At 44.5% G+C, this 16,363-nt stretch overlaps 1 protein-coding gene across 2 annotated transcripts in view; it reads right to left on the bottom strand.

Annotated features, from left to right (window-relative positions):
- TMEM266 (transmembrane protein 266) overlaps positions 1-16,363 on the bottom strand; it is a 124,968-nt gene that overhangs the window by 53,406 nt on the left and 55,199 nt on the right. Inside the window, exons 1-3 of one of the 2 annotated variants that reach the window (XM_053594191.1) lie at positions 14,299-14,384; positions 12,151-12,284; positions 8,271-8,459 (exon numbers count right to left, since the gene is read on the bottom strand). In XM_053594191.1, coding sequence (XP_053450166.1) covers positions 8,271-8,459; positions 12,151-12,164 — 203 coding nt within the window. In that variant the 5' untranslated portion in view covers positions 12,165-12,284; positions 14,299-14,384. Of the gene's footprint in view, positions 1-8,270; positions 8,460-12,150; positions 12,285-14,298; positions 14,385-16,363 lie in introns of those variants that run through there. The other variant, XM_053594190.1, reaches the window with a different exon arrangement.

Here is a 16,363-nt window from a genome sequence, read left to right on the forward strand (position 1 = left end):
TGTGACGCCACAGGACTCGACTGAGGGTGACAAAGTGAGACTCTGTCTCAAAAAAAAAAAAAAAAAACAAACAAAAACAAAAACAAAAGACTTCATAAACCTTGAGATACAGAATTTCCAGACTCAGTATTTGCATTATTATGCAGGGATGAATCTGCCCTTTAATCCTGAAAAGCCTCTTCCTTCTCCTAACAAGATGCTAAAATCTACCTAAGTGAAGCTGGCATGTTCTGAGGCAAATGTGATTTCTTCCTTTTAGAGTGACTTTGTGGAAGGGATCTAGAATTATCAGGGATGCTCAGACGTGGGCCAGTCGCAGACCACAGGCATGAGGCAGGAGACAGGAGCACCATTTCCTCCTTCACGGCTGTTTTCTGACTCCAGATATGGGGGGCCAGCTCTCTTCACACAGAACTGGGCTTTCTCTTCTCTTCTACTCCTTGTCTTAATGCAGCCCCACCCATTTGCTCACTCCTTCATTCACGCCACTCCTTCACCTGGAACATCTCTATGTTCCAGGCACAAACGTTATGGCCCCTGCCCTGGGGGAGCACCTGGCCCAGCACTGGAGACAGACTCATAAAGGGAGGAATAGAGCTCAGTGTCACTCCCGAGTGTGGTGATAGAGGAGGGCAAAGGCTGCCGGGGTACTGAGGAGAGGTCCTCGTCTGGCTGGGGTGGGGGAGACAGAAAACTTCCTGGAAGATGTGGTCCCCAAGCTAGAGAGTATGGAAAGAGAGAAGGGTACCTTGAGCTAGGCTTAGTAGGTCCCTACCCCTCCTTTTTCTTTGTCCACAGCCTTTGTTTGCTGGAATATCTAAAATTATTTCAGTTCTTATTTAGAGATGTTTGCTATACTGGGTGTCTTATTTTTCTAACCTGACCTCTCAAAAAATATCCCTGTGCCTCCATTGTGTTTTTTTCCTCTGAGTATGAAGTTCTAGCAGAAATGTACTATTGATCTCATCTCCAAGTAATAATAATCCTTTATGCACCCTCTCCCCCCCAAAACCCAAACCTCCTCCAGGCTTCTCCTGTCCAGCCCTGACCTCCCAGGTTAGAACTTTTAGAACCCTATAGTAGAAATAATTACCTTACTGAACACTGAATATCTTTCATTTCTTACCTTATTTTTACCTTTAACAAAGATTTTCCCATGTACTCTCCCATGACCCTCTTTGCATTCTCTTTTTACCAAAAACATGGGCAGTACTCTCTCTGTCTCTCTGTGACCAGAGTCTCATTTGTAAAATGGGGATGGTGACACTGGCCTTGCACAACACATATGCTGTCACCATCATCTCTCCTACGGGATTGCAGGCCTCACTAGATGGAGACTCTGGGCTTCTCTGAATTTTTTTTGTCATCCCTGGCCTCTTGTTTTGCCCAGACCCTGACAACTAACCAGCTCTTTAATGTACTATAGTTGGATAAGAGAAAACAGAATTTCTGACATGTGCCGTGTTATCCTCTTACAAACTCAATGTCCCTCTTCCAAAGGTAGATGGTTAGTTCACTGAGAGGCAGTTCTGTGCCTCACTGTCCTACATCAAATGGGGTGATGTCCAGTGCTAAAGAATGAGAATGAGAAACAAGGGGTACTGGTCCCATTCAAACACAAAGCCCCAGAACTGTCCACCAGGACAATGAGTTGGAATGAAAGCACCAATTGACAAAGTTATTGAAGAAATAGTCCAGGAGGGCAGATCTTTCCCAAACCAGACAGTGTCTAGAAAGGCTGGATGATATTAAGATCTAATTCTAGATTGAAGGTTATGAATGGAGACCTTGCTCTCTTAAAGACTCTGGTGCATGGTGAGTGATTCTCTCATATCTATGATATCCCATCCCACCAGGGTAATAGCAATGTATTTTGGGAAATTATAATCTGTAGTCCAAGGGGTAGGCTTGATTGGCTTATGGATTTTCCTGTGTATCTTGCCATGTGACCCCATTCTAGCCAATGAGGCATGAGGAGAGAGCTGCTGGGGGCTTCTGGGTAATTTCTTTGTGGCTTTAAAGAGGATGACGGGCAGCCAGTCTTACTTGCCAGACATGAATCAGGAAGGAGGTAGCCTGATGACCACAGGCAGCTGTCTCTCAAGCTGTGAGGGGAAACTGAGAGTGTCAGGATGAAGCCCGAACCGTGGCCAGCAGAGTTAAGAGATGAAAGGGATCTGGTTCTCACTGGTATTGGTGAGTTCCTAGGACTCAACTCAAGGCTCCCCAAACTCTGGACTCTGTTACGTGGGTCAGTGAGTTTGAGATGGGTTTTCTGATTACCCGCAGTCCAAAGCAACTGGCTGACAGACTTTCCTATCCCCTTTGTGAGAGGAATAGTGTAGTGAAGAGATACTAAGGCAGAAGTTTACAGGACTTGGAGAAGACAACCTGAGGCATGAGGGAGGTGAGACAGGGCTAGTCCCTCAGGTCAGCGCTGTGGCCATAAGCAGCTCATCGACAGCATGGTACAGAGTCAGGGGCTGGGAGGGAGTGGTTTCTTTTCCTCACCCTGCATGGAGCCCACACAGTGTGGGCTTTTGGTTTCTGAAGCCCTTGGACATGGCACTAGCTTTTCCACAACGGGCACCACTGGCAGCAGGAGCTTCATGGGCACTGGATATGGACAAGAGGGAACAAGGGTGAGGCAAGAGGAGGAACACAAATCCCAATGATGACTCTCACTGACTGTCACGTAGCTCTAGGGTATCTTGGAAACCACTGGTTCCTGTCATAGCAGGAAGAAAGCTTCGGGGCTGTAAATGAGCCAAAATGCCTGTGCAGCTCACTTTGGGAATAATGGGCTGGTGAGGGGAGGCAAAGTCAGGCTCCACTGGTTGAGGCCACAGAAAATACATTTTGAGAAAGGACTTTTCAGTTTGGGGCATGCTGGGTTTGAGGTGACCGGGATGGGCAGGTAGGTCACAGTGCCTCAGGCTAGATTTGAGTGCTGTCACTGAAAAGGCTATTTTTAGCAATGACTTGGGTGGATACAAGAATATTTTTGCTCTCAAATATGCACTCAATTTAGAGGCAGAAGAATAGATAATTCCAGACCTTCGTCAGGGTTCTGCGGCATGTCTGGGATTCCTGTGAAGATGTTGAGTACTGTAGCTGGGTGTGAGTTGGGAGTTTGAGAGAGAGATTCAGGCTGGAGACACAACTTCAGATGTTACCAGGTGAAGTCTATTAATTTATGTTATGGAAATGAATGAAATTACCCAGTGTGTAGATTAGTAGAATGAAAGTGGCCAAAGATAAAAAATGAAGAATCCCAATATTTAAAGCACAAGCAGAGGTGAAACAACTTTTAAAAGGCTTGGCAGGAACAGCCGGAGGAGGGTGGGTATAAGGGAAGACACAGGAGTCTCAAGAAGCAGGGAGTGGCTGATGGTTTCCAGGGCTGGACAGGGGACAATGCAAGGGTCATAGCAACAAGGGAGTGGTTGATGCCCTTTAGAAAAACAGTTTCCATGGTATGGATTAGGGTGGAGCTGGACAGCAGAGGATTGGGGAATGAGTGGGAGGGGGCAGAGGGGAGACTTGATATAGGATGACCCAGAGTAAAGACTTAATCATGAGGTGAGGTTCCCTGAGAAGGTGGGAGGGAGTTGGAGCTCAGGGGATGGGGTGGGCCCCAGAAAGGAAAGTGCAGTGTGGCCCATTCAGAATTCTTTCCATTTTCAGAGAGGAGGACAGGAGGTCATCTACTGAGGGAAGGAAGGATTTGGGGAAAGTGGAGCAATCAGAACTGGCCATCCAGGGACTAGCCAGGACCACAGAGGGAGGCTGTCAGAAAAACTGAAAGTCAGGCTGATCCGGCTTTCCTCCCGGGGCCCTCGGCAGCCTGAGTGTGGCAGTGAAGCAGACAGCTCTGCAGTCAAGGAGCTTGACCAAGATGGGGCTCTTCCATGTGCCTGTGGGCTTACCACATGTTAAGGTGACTGCGGTGATTCGGTGATTTATTTCCGTCACGGGGCGTTCATGGACAAAAGGGGAAATGGAGGTAAAAGCATACCAAACCACCTTACATCCATAAGGTGGCTGCTATCAAAAAAATGGAAAATAACAAGTGCTGGTAAAGATGTGGAGAAATTAGAACCTTGTGCCCTGGAGGACAAAAGGTAAAATGGGCAGCCTCTGTGGAAAACAGTACAGCTGTTCCTCAAAAAGTTAAAAATAAAATGGCCAGCAAATCCACTCTGGGTGCACACTCCAAAGCACTGAACGCAGGGTCTCAAACATGTCTTTGTACATCCACGTTCACAGCAGCATTATTCACGATAGCTAAAATGTGACGCACCCTGCATGCCCATTAATAGATGAATGGATAAGCAAAACATACAGTCATGCAATGGAATGTTATTCAGCCTAAAAAAGGAAGAAATTCTGACATATGCTATAACATGGGGGAACCTTGACGATCTTATGGCACATGAAATAAGCCAAGCAGAAAAGCACAAATACCATATGATTTCATTCATCTGAGGTATCCAGGGTAGTCAAATCCAGAAAGACACAAAGCAGAATGGCAGCAGCCAGGGACTGGAGGCCGGGAATGGGAGTTATCGTTGAATAGCTATAAAGTTTCTGTGTTACAAGATGAAGAGTTCTGCAGGTGGATGGTGGTGACAGTCATATAACAACACAAATTTACTTAATGCACTGATGTGTACACTTAAAGATGGTTAAGATCAATTTTATTGACATGTGTTTTACCACACTTAAAAAAAAAATTTTATTTTGGGACAGAGTCTCATTCTGTTTCTCCAGGCTGAAAAGCACAGTGAGGGGTTAAAGGCATTCAACGGGGTAGCTAGCAGTGATATCACATGGGCAATGTGTGTGATCTGATCACAGTCTTCTTACAAAGGGACAGTGACAAATAGAAGCCCAGTGGAGCTAGCTGGGATCAAGGACAAGGAGATGGGACTCTGTGCCTCCCTCTGTCACTGTGACCCTTGGGCAAGCTCCTTCCACTCTCTGGGGCCTGGTGTCCTATGAGAATGTTTAGAACAGGTGCTTTCCAGTGTCTCTTCCAGCTCTAGCAGTCTCAGACTCTGGGAAACTGAAATATCACTGAGCTCAAGGGAAGCTGGGGTAGGGCAGCTGAGCCACTGGGCACTTTGTTGCTGGGGTCCCTGAGGTCTCCTTGTTTCCTACAGAAAAGAATCATCCCTGTACATAACATGGCAACACTGGCCTTAGTGGGAAGGAATGTTTTGGGCAAGGCTTATGCCTAGCTCAGAACTGTGACAGGGCCTCCTCCTCTTGCTGCATATTGCTTCAGAAAGGGCCAGGTTGGAAATTTTGGGAAAGCCCCAGGAAATGTAGCAAGAGCCAAGAAGCCTTGTGAAGAGAAGCTTCTCCCAATGCACAGTGAGTTTTGTTTTGCTTTGTTTTTTTTTCCCCTGGCTGCTGTCCACGCCTTCTCTTCCTTCCTCCAGGAAGCCCTCTGGCTGCCAATTGGGCCCCCTAGCTGAGAGCTCCAGCAGCGAAGCAAATCCCTTCACCCGCTGCTTCCTATTTACCCAACAGGAACAGCTTTCCTGGGCTCACCTGGAGACTCAAATCAAATCAAGGGCCTCTCTGCCTTGCAGGCACTTCATTTGTATTCATTTGTTTGTATCAGAAGAAAACTTGCAAAGGCTGGATTCAGAAGCAAATTAAACGATAGAGCAAGGCCTCAGTCAGCCTTCTCCCAGGAGCTCTAGCTGGGGAATGGCACATGGGGTATACCTGGGAAGGGGACCCGTCAGGTGCATATACCTGAGAGGGGCTTACGCAGAGCGTACACAGAGCGGAAGGGCACACCATAGCATGAGCCACCCGTGGTGTCATAACACACAGGGAATAGATGTGGACGTTGCTCTAAACAAGAATCCTTGGAGGTGTTCCTGCTTCTCTCCATGCCATCTGACTGTAAATCTGAAAAAGGCCTAATAGGCTCAGGCCAGAGTAGGAAATGAGTTCTTGGGAACGGGTTGCAGCAGTCCCCAACATTTTTGGCATCAGGGGGTGGCTTCACGGAAGACACTTTTTCCACGGACCCAGGGGTTGGGAGTGGTAGAGGGGGATACTGTGCAGCCTGGTTCCTTAACAGGCCATAGACTTGTACTGGTCAAGGTCCAGAGTTGGGCACCGCAGAGCCAGGGTCTGTTAGGAGGCTGCACTACTGCTTTTAACCACCAGAGTGCAGTGACACAGTCACTAGGCGCTCAGATAAGGACTCACCAGCTAAAGATACCAGGTGCCAAAAAATGTATACACATTTTAAGAAAGGAAAAAAAGCTATATTAAAATTGTTATACTAAAAATATACCAATAACAAAAGATGAATACAAGGCACGTTTGAGAATCTCTTGTAATGGCAGAAGTCAAACATGATTTGAGTCTTACAATTTTAATACAGTTTTTTCCTTTCTTAAAATGTGTACACTTTTTTGGGCACTCTCTGTATTTCTGAGCCCACTGAAAATGTGGAGCTCCTTAAGAACTTGAAGACCCAGCAGAACATTGAGCCAAAGGTTTGAAGCCTTCTCAGCACCAGGCCTGTGCTACTGCGTAGGTCATAAGTCTGTGAAGCTGGCTTTGGCTCGGGGCCTCCAGAATTAGCCCGGCTTTCAAGCTGGTGAAGACCTGAGAAAAGTCAGCCCTGCCTTGACGGAGCTCAAGATAGCGCTGCTACAGCAGGCGACCCTTAGCCACCTACCTGCTTCCCTATCCTTTGTTCCCCAATGGGCTACTGACTTTATGCACAAAACTTGGGAAAATGATATTTTCAGAGAAAGCCACTGGATTGTAGTTTCTGCAACCAGGTAATTTATCCTGGGAAGTGAAGGGTCTCTTGAAGAAACAAGCATAAGGAATCCCAGTTCTGCAAATTCAGCTTTAGCTAATGCTCCTCCTTTGCTTCTAAAACACTTGACAACCCTTTTTAAGTTTAATTTTATTTTTAGCGATGAAGTCTTGCTCTGTCACACAACTTGAAGTCTAGTGGTATGATCATGGCTCACTTCAGCCTCCAGCTCTTGTACTCTAGTAATCCTCCTGCTTCAGCCTCCCAAAGTCCTGGAATTACAGGGTTTAGCCCTCTGTGCCTGACCTCCATTCTTATATTTATAGCAGCCAGTGTATTGCAAAATGTTTATAGGCACCTGAAAGAGGAAAGTAGCCTCAAACTGGCTCCTAAGGTCCTGCTTAATACTTATAATTCTGTGTGTTTAAGAGCTGGAGGGTGGGGCCTAAAGTCTGACCACTGCAGCAGCATGATGGTAGGACTCAGCCCTGCCTCTCTCTGGCCTTCAGATCCACCCCCAACCCCTGACATAAAACAAAGGCATCAAATTGGTGTGTCTCCCCTGGTCCTCCCCTGCAGTGAACTGAGAAATGAAGGTGTCCAATCGGATCAACAAACTAAGTAGAAGGAGGTAAAGGCCACTCTTTTGAATTAGGGACTCACATACCCCACATGTCCTCACTGGAAAGGGAGGAAACTTATGTCTGCAAAGCTCATTGCTGAATCCTACTGAATTCCCTTCTGCCCTAAGCATGCTGATCTCTTCCTGGTGAGAGTCAGCTTGACAAAGGGAAGTGTAGTTTAAGTCCATACTTTTTTGGGCTCTGTGGCTTTGGGCAAATCCCTAATCCCAGTAGGTTTCCTGTTTCCCAGGTATATAGGGAGTGCATTGGATAGGCCAGGAAGGAGTGCTAAAATAATTTGGGGCCAACACAGTGGCTCATGGCTGTAATCCCAGTACTCTGGGAGGCTGAGGCAGGTGGAAAGCCTGGGCTCAGGAGTTCAAGACCAGCCTGAGCAAGAGCGAGACCCCATCTCTATGAAAAATAGGAAAACAAGCTGGGATTGTGGTGGGCACCTGTAGTCCCAGTTACTTGGGAGGCTGAGGCAGGAGGATCACTGGAGCCCAGGAGTTTGAAGTTGCTGTGAGCTGTGACGCCATGGCACTCTACCCAGGGCGACAAAGTGAGATTCTGTCTCAGAAAAAAAAAAAAGATTCTCAGAGTTTCCAGCAAATGTCACATAAAGGGATTGTTTAGTAGTGGCAACAGGTACTTTCTGTGCCCAATGGCTTTTTCTGAGGAAATAATGTCTGGAGAGTAAAAGGGTCTGAGAGGCCTGATGTGAACTTCTAGGCTCTTACTCTACTAGGCATTGCCACCCCCTGCTGCTGCTTCTTGGGAGGTAAACAGGAAAACCAGGGGAGCTGGGCAACAGACTTCCTAGCTAGCTTGATGGTCCCAGCACCTACCCTTCTCTTTGGTAATCTTCGTCCAGATTTGACAGGAGCTGCGAGCCCGCCGTGGAGAGGTCAACAGCAGCCAGGGGCAAGTCCCGATAGGCAAAGTTTACCAGCTGCACGGGAGCAATGCTCTTGGTTTCTTCGTCCACTTGTTGGGAGATGATCTCAACTTCAGAAATTCCTCCTTCTGTGGCAGGCCTGAGTTGGAGAGGAAGAACAACAGTGTAGAGTTATCACCTAAGATTAGAAATAAATTTCCTTCATTCCTCAAGGAAAGGAGAGATTCGTACCAGAATCTCAGCTGTGCTGGTGGAGGGCTGAGGAAGCTTGAGCTTGCCACTCTTGCCTGACTGCCACTGAGGATGGGACTGAGGCCCTCTGAACCAGTCCCATCTTCTTGTGGTTGGGGAAAGTGGAAGAATGGGAAGAGAAGCTGCTCAGGTTTGAAAAGATGAGCTGTAGGGGCAGGGTCCTTCATTAAGGGGAGGAGAAGACCAAGAGGGATGGATAATTCTGCCAACCAGCAAAACTATGCCTTAGACTGCCAGGGTCTGGGTCACTAGATTTTATATTGTGTAATACATTCTTCTAAATTGTCTCTTGGGCTTCTTTGTAAAGGTGCTTTGAAAGAGGTTTTTGTTCACAACTGGATGGTTAAGGAGACAGCCTGGAGACCTGCAGAGGCCTGGTGGGCTCAGGGGTAGTGAGGGCAGGGGGCCAGCTGTCCCTGGTTGCTACTCCCTTCCTCCTTGAATTTGTCCTTCAATATCTGCCTTTTAAAGGCTGGGAGTAGGAAATGGGGGCCACCTGGTGAAAGATCTGAGGCATTGTGGGTCTCTTCCTATGTTTCCGCCAAGCTCACCTTAGGCACTGCAAATAACTCACAGAAGTTGGCATTCAACCTGGCACCAGAGCTCAAGAGCAGCTTCCAGCAGACTGGGCTACCCTCTCAGTATTAAAACTGGCCCCTCGTTAACCCTGGGCACTGACCCAAATATTTAATTTTAACTTCTCTCCCTTCATACCATTTTCCTTTCTAACCCTCCTTCATTGGCTAGAGGCACAAGACCCAGCCCCTCAGATTCTATAGGATAACACAAGGCCACAGATATGTTGATGGGATCAAAGATGGCACCCCAAGAAGTTAAAGCAAAACTGTCCACTCCTGCATCTCTCAACAGGGTTGTTTGGGCAGGACGGGTCTTAGCTGTTAGACACATCCTTGCCTTTACTTAAATGTCAATGGTGATTGCATGTGGTCATCATAGCAACCAAAAATGCCTCTACAAATTGCCAGATACCTGCCAGTGGGTTGGGAGGTGATACTGCCCTGGCCCAGCAATGCCACTCCACTGCTTCTCCTCAGCCTCAGTTCCTCTAACTGGAACACAAGCAGGCGAGATAAGGTTTCCTAAGGGACGTTCCTTCTCACTCTGTGCTCTGAGATGGATGAGAGAAATATGGAACAAACCGGAGTAGCTCTGGAGTGGCAAGTCCCTGCACTTGGGTGGGGAGCTGTAAATTCTAAATTTTTCCAACGATTGAAATCAAATCAATAATACAGAGTGGCAGTTATCCAGAAGTTTAAAGCTGAATTATGCTTAGGTCATGTGATAACTGAGAAAAGTGGGATTTTTTTTTTTTTTATTGTTGGGGATTCATTGAGGGTACAATAAGCCAGTTACACTGATTGCAATTGTTAGGTAAAGTCCCTCTTGCAATCATGTCTTGCCCCCATAAAGTGTGACACACACTAAGGCCCCACCCCCCTCCCTCCATCCCTCTTTCTGCTTCCCCCCCCATAACCTTAATTGTCATTAATTGTCCTCATATCAAGATTGAGTACATAGGATTCATGCTTCTCCATTCTTGTGATGCTTTACTAAGAATAATGTCTTCCACTTCCATCCAGGTTAATACGAAGGATGTAAAGTCTCCATTTTTTTTAATGGCTGAATAGTATTCCATGGTATACATACATCACAGCTTGTTAATCCATTCCTGGGTTGGTGGGCATTTAGGCTCTTTCCACATTTTGGCAATTGTAAATTGAGCTGCAATAAACAGTCTAGTACAAGTGTCCTTATGATAAAAGGATTTTTTTTTTTTTTTTTTTTTTTGTAGAGACAGAGTCTCACTGTACCACCCTCGGGTAGAGTGCCGTGGAGTCACACGGCTCACAGCAACCTCTAACTCTTGGGCTTACGCGATTCTCTTGCCTCAGCCTCCTGAGCAGCTGGGACTACAGGTGCCCGCCACAACACCCGGCTATTTTTTTGTTGCAGTTTGGCCGGGGCTGGGTTTGAACCCACCACCCTCGGCATATGGGGGATAAAAGGATTTTTTTCCCTCTGGGTAGATGCCCAGAAAAGTGGGATTTTTATTTGAATGCCACAGACAGGCTCCTTGACTACCTGAACTGACCACATAATGTCTAACGCCCTCGTTCTCTTTTGTGGGCCTTATTTGAACCTTTGCTTTTTGCAACTTCTCGAGCACAGATAATAGTACTCATCACTGTGTGACATTTACAAAATGACTCAAGATCTGAGGATGGAACAGTCATGGGGTGTGAGGCTTATATGTTTCTCAACAATTGAATAAAAGTGTGGGTGTTTATGGGAGAGTCCCGGCTTCCCCAGATATTTCCCTAAAATTAGATGCTGGGTTTAACTTGTTCTTTTTGCTTTGAGACTACTCAGGGAAACTATGGATTTCTGAATTGAACAAAAAGAACTTTCTGATCAATAAGTTGTTTATGGAGACTGAGTTTCTGAAACTAACAGGAGATAGCTCTGAAAAGCATGGAACAAATTACTTCCACCTTCCTAATTTTCCTGCCCGCTGCTCCCCTTCAGCCTGTGGTCATAGTGGAATAGCACCATCTCTGGCCACATGGTCATCTCAGCCTTTGGTGGAAGTGAAGGTCCCATATTTTACAGCATTAAGTATTGAAATTATGCCCTGGACTTGGACATGAGGAACAGGATGATATACAAAACTTATCTATGGATTGATTCTTTACCTCTCCTTGAGCCCACACCCTTTGCCTTAGTGACTTTGCAGCTCTTCCATCCAAACACTCTTCTCCAACCCCGGAGTGTGTGTTCAGTCATGTGACTTATTTTGGCCAATGGGAAGTGAGCAGACGTGACACAGCAGAGGCATGGAAAGATTTATGCTTGGGCTCTTGTGTCTCCAGCATCACCATCAGGAGGTGACTGGCCTCACCTACTGGAGGATGAGGGACAGTGGAGCAGAGACTTACCTAAATCTGCAGACAGCCAGCCAAGACCCACATTTATATGTGATCCCAGCCAAGATCAGTAGCGCTATCTGGCTGACTTACCAGACATGGGAGTGGTAAGCACTTATTGTTGCATTCTACTGAGGTTCTACGGTTGGTTTTTATGCAGCATTACTGTGGCAAGAGGTAATGGTTCACAATCCAGAAAACGAAGCAACCAGGCCTGTAGCTAAAGAGGCAGAGACTGTGGTGTAATAGAAGGAGTGCTGTTTTCACTTTAGGACTTTTACCAACCAGCTGCAAAACACAACATAAGTGACCTCTTGCTTGGTAAAATGAAGTGGTTGGTCCACATGGCATCTTAGGTTTGGGGAACTACAAACAATTTTTCCTTAAGAGTTCTGCTCTTCATTGCATAAAGCCTGCTTTTAGAAGCCCTCTCAGGACTGCTAATTTCCTTGCAGTTCCCTTTTTATAACTTCTTTTTATCTTGAAGTTTGCTTTTGACAGTTTCCCTCATTTTCTATGGCCTCCTGCTAAAAGAAATGCATACAGTGGTTGCCTAAATTAGAAGATCCTCATCTTATGAGAGATGTAGAGCAATAGTTCTGGATCCAGAGGGAAGATCCCAACATTACTCACTGTGGGTTGGTCATGTTGAAGGATGCAACCGGAGCTGTGGGCTTTCTTGGTGTCTAGTGGGGCTCAGCTGTACTGAAGTCTGCAGTCAGCATTTCCAAGCATGGGTTCTACAAGACACATACAAATATAGTGCCCTGGAAACAAAAATAGGAACTTATTACCTTCAGATGCCAAACCAAAGTCCTCCTAAACTCATCTAAAAATGGCAGTCCTTAGAACTTTCTTCCACCTAGCACTTTTCTTCAAAGTCATGTTGCATAGATTCTTACAATTTCCCCATGAGGGGTAACAATAGGCATAACCTCTCTCTTTTTTAGATAAGGAAACAGAACCACAGTGACACAGTGACTTTTGTGTGTCACACACAGATGGCAGAAGGGCCAGGTTAGCCCTCAGGTTTTCTGACTTCTAGTCCACAGCTCTTCCCACAAAATTGCCATGCCCCCCACAAACCAACATCACTTTCCATTTCAGCCTGAAGGTCCTCAGAAATAAGGTTGGCCCCCCCAATTTTAGGTGTTTTCCACATACGTTTCCTCTCACTTCCCTTTCCTGTCCACTCTTCCAGGCTTTTCTCTCCTCCTCTTCTTAGCTAGGTCTCTTAATGAGAAGGCTGAGGACAGACCCCGCAGCCAGACTGCCCAGGGTTAGAACCTTGTTCCCACTTACTAGCCTTGTGACCTGGAGTCAGTTATACACCCCAGAGGACCCCCTCTGTCCTCAGTTTCCCTGGGTAGACAGAAGATACTTTTCTATCAACCAATGCTACAGTACCACCTAGACAGCCTAACCCAGCAAGAAATCAGTGCAGGATAAATCCACTTTCCCAACCCTGAAGCCCAGCTCCATGCTGAGGGGCAGCTGAACTAGAGAGGGAAAGGGGGAGACTGTCACACACGTGAAAGGAAAAGCTGCCCCAGGGTGGAAAGTATCAGAGGATGAATGGCAAATCTGCAAAGTGAGGAAGTCCCTTTGGGCTCTGTATAATTAAGAAAGGACAGAGCTCAAGTTAAAGAAACTTGAAGAAATCCTGGGAAAGTCTGAATTTAGAGCAACTGTAATAGAGAAATGGAGAACTCTCTAAAATTAGAAGGGCCTCCACATAGGAAGCTACTAACTGTTTCCACATCAGATGTTTGTGGGGCATGAAAAGCGTGGGACAAAGGCTCAGGGACAATAGCAGAGAGAACTGGACAGGTGTTCCGTGACCACACCTTATTAAGGTTTCTCCTTAGTTAGTGTACCTTAGTAAGTGGGGGGGTCTAAGCATTCAGAACAGAACTGTCTTCTATAGTATTTGGGATTGTATATTAATTGTATAGTAATCTTTATAAAATCATTGATTCTACTATACAGATTTAATAGTCTTAATCTTTTTGGTTCTCTTTATAAAGCCTCAAAATAAAGTCTTTCCACTATTAAGACTGATCATGTGAACTGTCTAACTTCAGCTGACAATGAAATTAGGATTGAGGTCACACACGAGCCAGGTGAGCAATACTTCCTTCCAGATTAGTGTTTTAACAATCAGTATTCCCAAGTGAGTACTTTATATGCTATACAAGATCTGAGCTTCCATGGAACTCACAGTCTGGCTGGGTAGGCAAGTTTAAAACATACAAAACTCCAAACTTTTTGTATATTTTGTATATTTCCAGTCATGAAGAACAAGTACTACATTTTGCTGTGTGTCATGGTCACCTTTTTGCCCAAAATTTTGAGGGAAAAAGAAGGATGCACCTTACACATGGGCAGTACTAACTCTATCTAAATGTCTTAAATTCTTTTATTTATGCTTCTGCATTAAAAGTGTAATTCTAGAAAGCAGTAACAATATTCATATGCAAAATAATACCCTGGAATATGGTAATTGGTTTTGTTGAACTTGTGACAAACTTGCAACAAAAGCATTTTTGGCCAATGAAGAGCAATTGGTGGGTTTAATGAAGAAAGAGTGGACATCACGGCTTACCGTCAGCTGGGGATAATTTAACACCTACAGGCAGAATCAAGAAAATATTCATCACCCACATTGGTGATTGGATCCCAAGATCATGGAATGGTGTCAAGAAGGAAATGGTGGTGAAATCATTCTAAAAATGTGGCATCAGTAATGCTATGGATGGAACTGAAGATGATGACATTTACCAAGATGAAGAAAGTGACTCTTCAGAAGACACCAGGAATGTAGAATTGAAGACAATGATACTTCTGATACCAATCATGAGGAACCTACGATGTCCAAATATTGTAAATTTGTTACTGGTACATAAAATTTCTTATACTTTGTATCTGTTCTTGTGTTTTGTGACTGTTACATAAAATTTCTTTTAGCATAATATGTTAAAAAATAAATACTATGCTCAGCACCCATAGCTCAGTGGTTAGGGAGCCAGCCACATCCAGTGAGGCTGGCAGGTTTGAACCTGGCCAGGGCCTGCTAAACAACAATGACAACTAAAACAAAAAAATAGCCAGGCATTGTGGCGGGAACCTGTAGTCCCACCTACTTGGGAGGTGGAGGCAAGAGAATCACTTGAGCCCAAGAGTTTGAGGTTGCTGTGAGCTATGACACCACAGCACTCTACCAAGGGCAACATAGTGAGACTCTGTCTCAAAAAAAAAACAAACAAAAAACACATAAACACTAAAATTCCTTTATAAAACAAAAAATACATGAATATAAACAAATAAAAATTTGAATAAAAAAATTAAATTCATATTCCAATGAAAGAATTTTTTTCTCTGAAAGTTTGGGTCTAAAACATGGGTATGCATCATACATTGCAAAACACAGTAATGATTGATAAATTTATATTTATGAATAACAAACATGAGTTACTGCACTAATACATTATGGCCAATATAAAACATATGTAAAAATAGAAATGAAAATGATGGGAAACATTTTTTTAATTTCACTTTTTAGGAAGAAATTTTTTCTTTTCTTTTTTTTTTTGAGACAGAGTCTCACTTTGTCACTCTCAGTAGAGTGCCATGGTGTCATAGCTCACAGCAACCTCAAACTCTTGGGCTCAAGTGATTCTCTTGCCTCAGCCTCCCAAGTAGCTGGGACTACATGTGCCTGCCACCACAACTGGCTATTGTTTATTTATTTATTTTTTTTAGAGGCCAGGTCTAGCTCTTGCTCTGGCTGGTCTTGAACCTGTGAGCTCAGGCACTCCACCTGCCTTGGCCTCCCAGAGTGGTAGGGTTACAGGCATAAGCAGTGGCCAGGAAGGAAAATTTCAAAGTTTAGTATATACAACTGTGGAGAATTGCTTAGGGCCTCTAGTTGCTTCCACAGTTGTCAGCTCATGGATAGTTTTGTTTTCTCGATGTCCTTGCCCATTCCCCATCCCTCATGATTATTTTGAAATAAACCCCAGACATCATTTCATTTGTCAGTATTTGTTTCAGTATGTAGTTCTAAGGAGGAGAAAGAGAAAGATTCCTTTTAAAAGATACAACCACAAACCTATCATCACCCCCAAATCAACAAGACTTTTTAAATATCATTAAATATCCAGGCATTGTTCACATTTCCTCCACTTGTCCTGTAATTTTATTAAGATTTATTGAATTAGGAGCCAAATAGGTTGACACACCATGATGGTCTAAACATAACTCCTGAGTTTCATTTAATCTACAGGTTTCCCTCTCTCTATCTCATTTTTCCCAAGCTATTTATTAGAAAAACTGAGTCATTTGTCTCAAAAGGTTTCCCTCGGTTTGGATCATGGTACCCCTTTAGTGGTGTTCTAATATTATTGTCATCCATATTTCCCATAAATTTTAATTCACCTATAGCCTTTACTCAGATTTAGGTTCAATTCCTTTTTTGCAAGACTTCATAGGTGATGTCTTAACTTCCATTAGGAGACATATAATATCTTCTCGTCCCTCTTTTTATGGTATTAACAGCCATATATGATTATTTCCTAATCCATAATTCATCAGGTTTTGAAAAATAGTGATAGCTTAATTTTAACATTCCTTCATTAATCATCTTCTACGAAGACAAACTTTGCCTCAACTATTGGATTTGCCTAAGGTACAGTTCATATAGGGAAAGAAGGATAAATGCTTAACTTCCCCCCCCCCCCCGCTTTATTTATTATTTTCCAAAATAATGAACTGGCATCTTTTTAAAACTTCCAAAGTGATCAGTGAAGTGTTGTTGCTGTTATTTTAGTAGCATTAGGGATTCATT

The sequence above is a fragment of the Nycticebus coucang genome, chromosome 6 (assembly GCF_027406575.1).
Source record: "Nycticebus coucang isolate mNycCou1 chromosome 6, mNycCou1.pri, whole genome shotgun sequence".
NCBI classification, from domain to species: domain Eukaryota; kingdom Metazoa; phylum Chordata; class Mammalia; order Primates; family Lorisidae; genus Nycticebus; species Nycticebus coucang.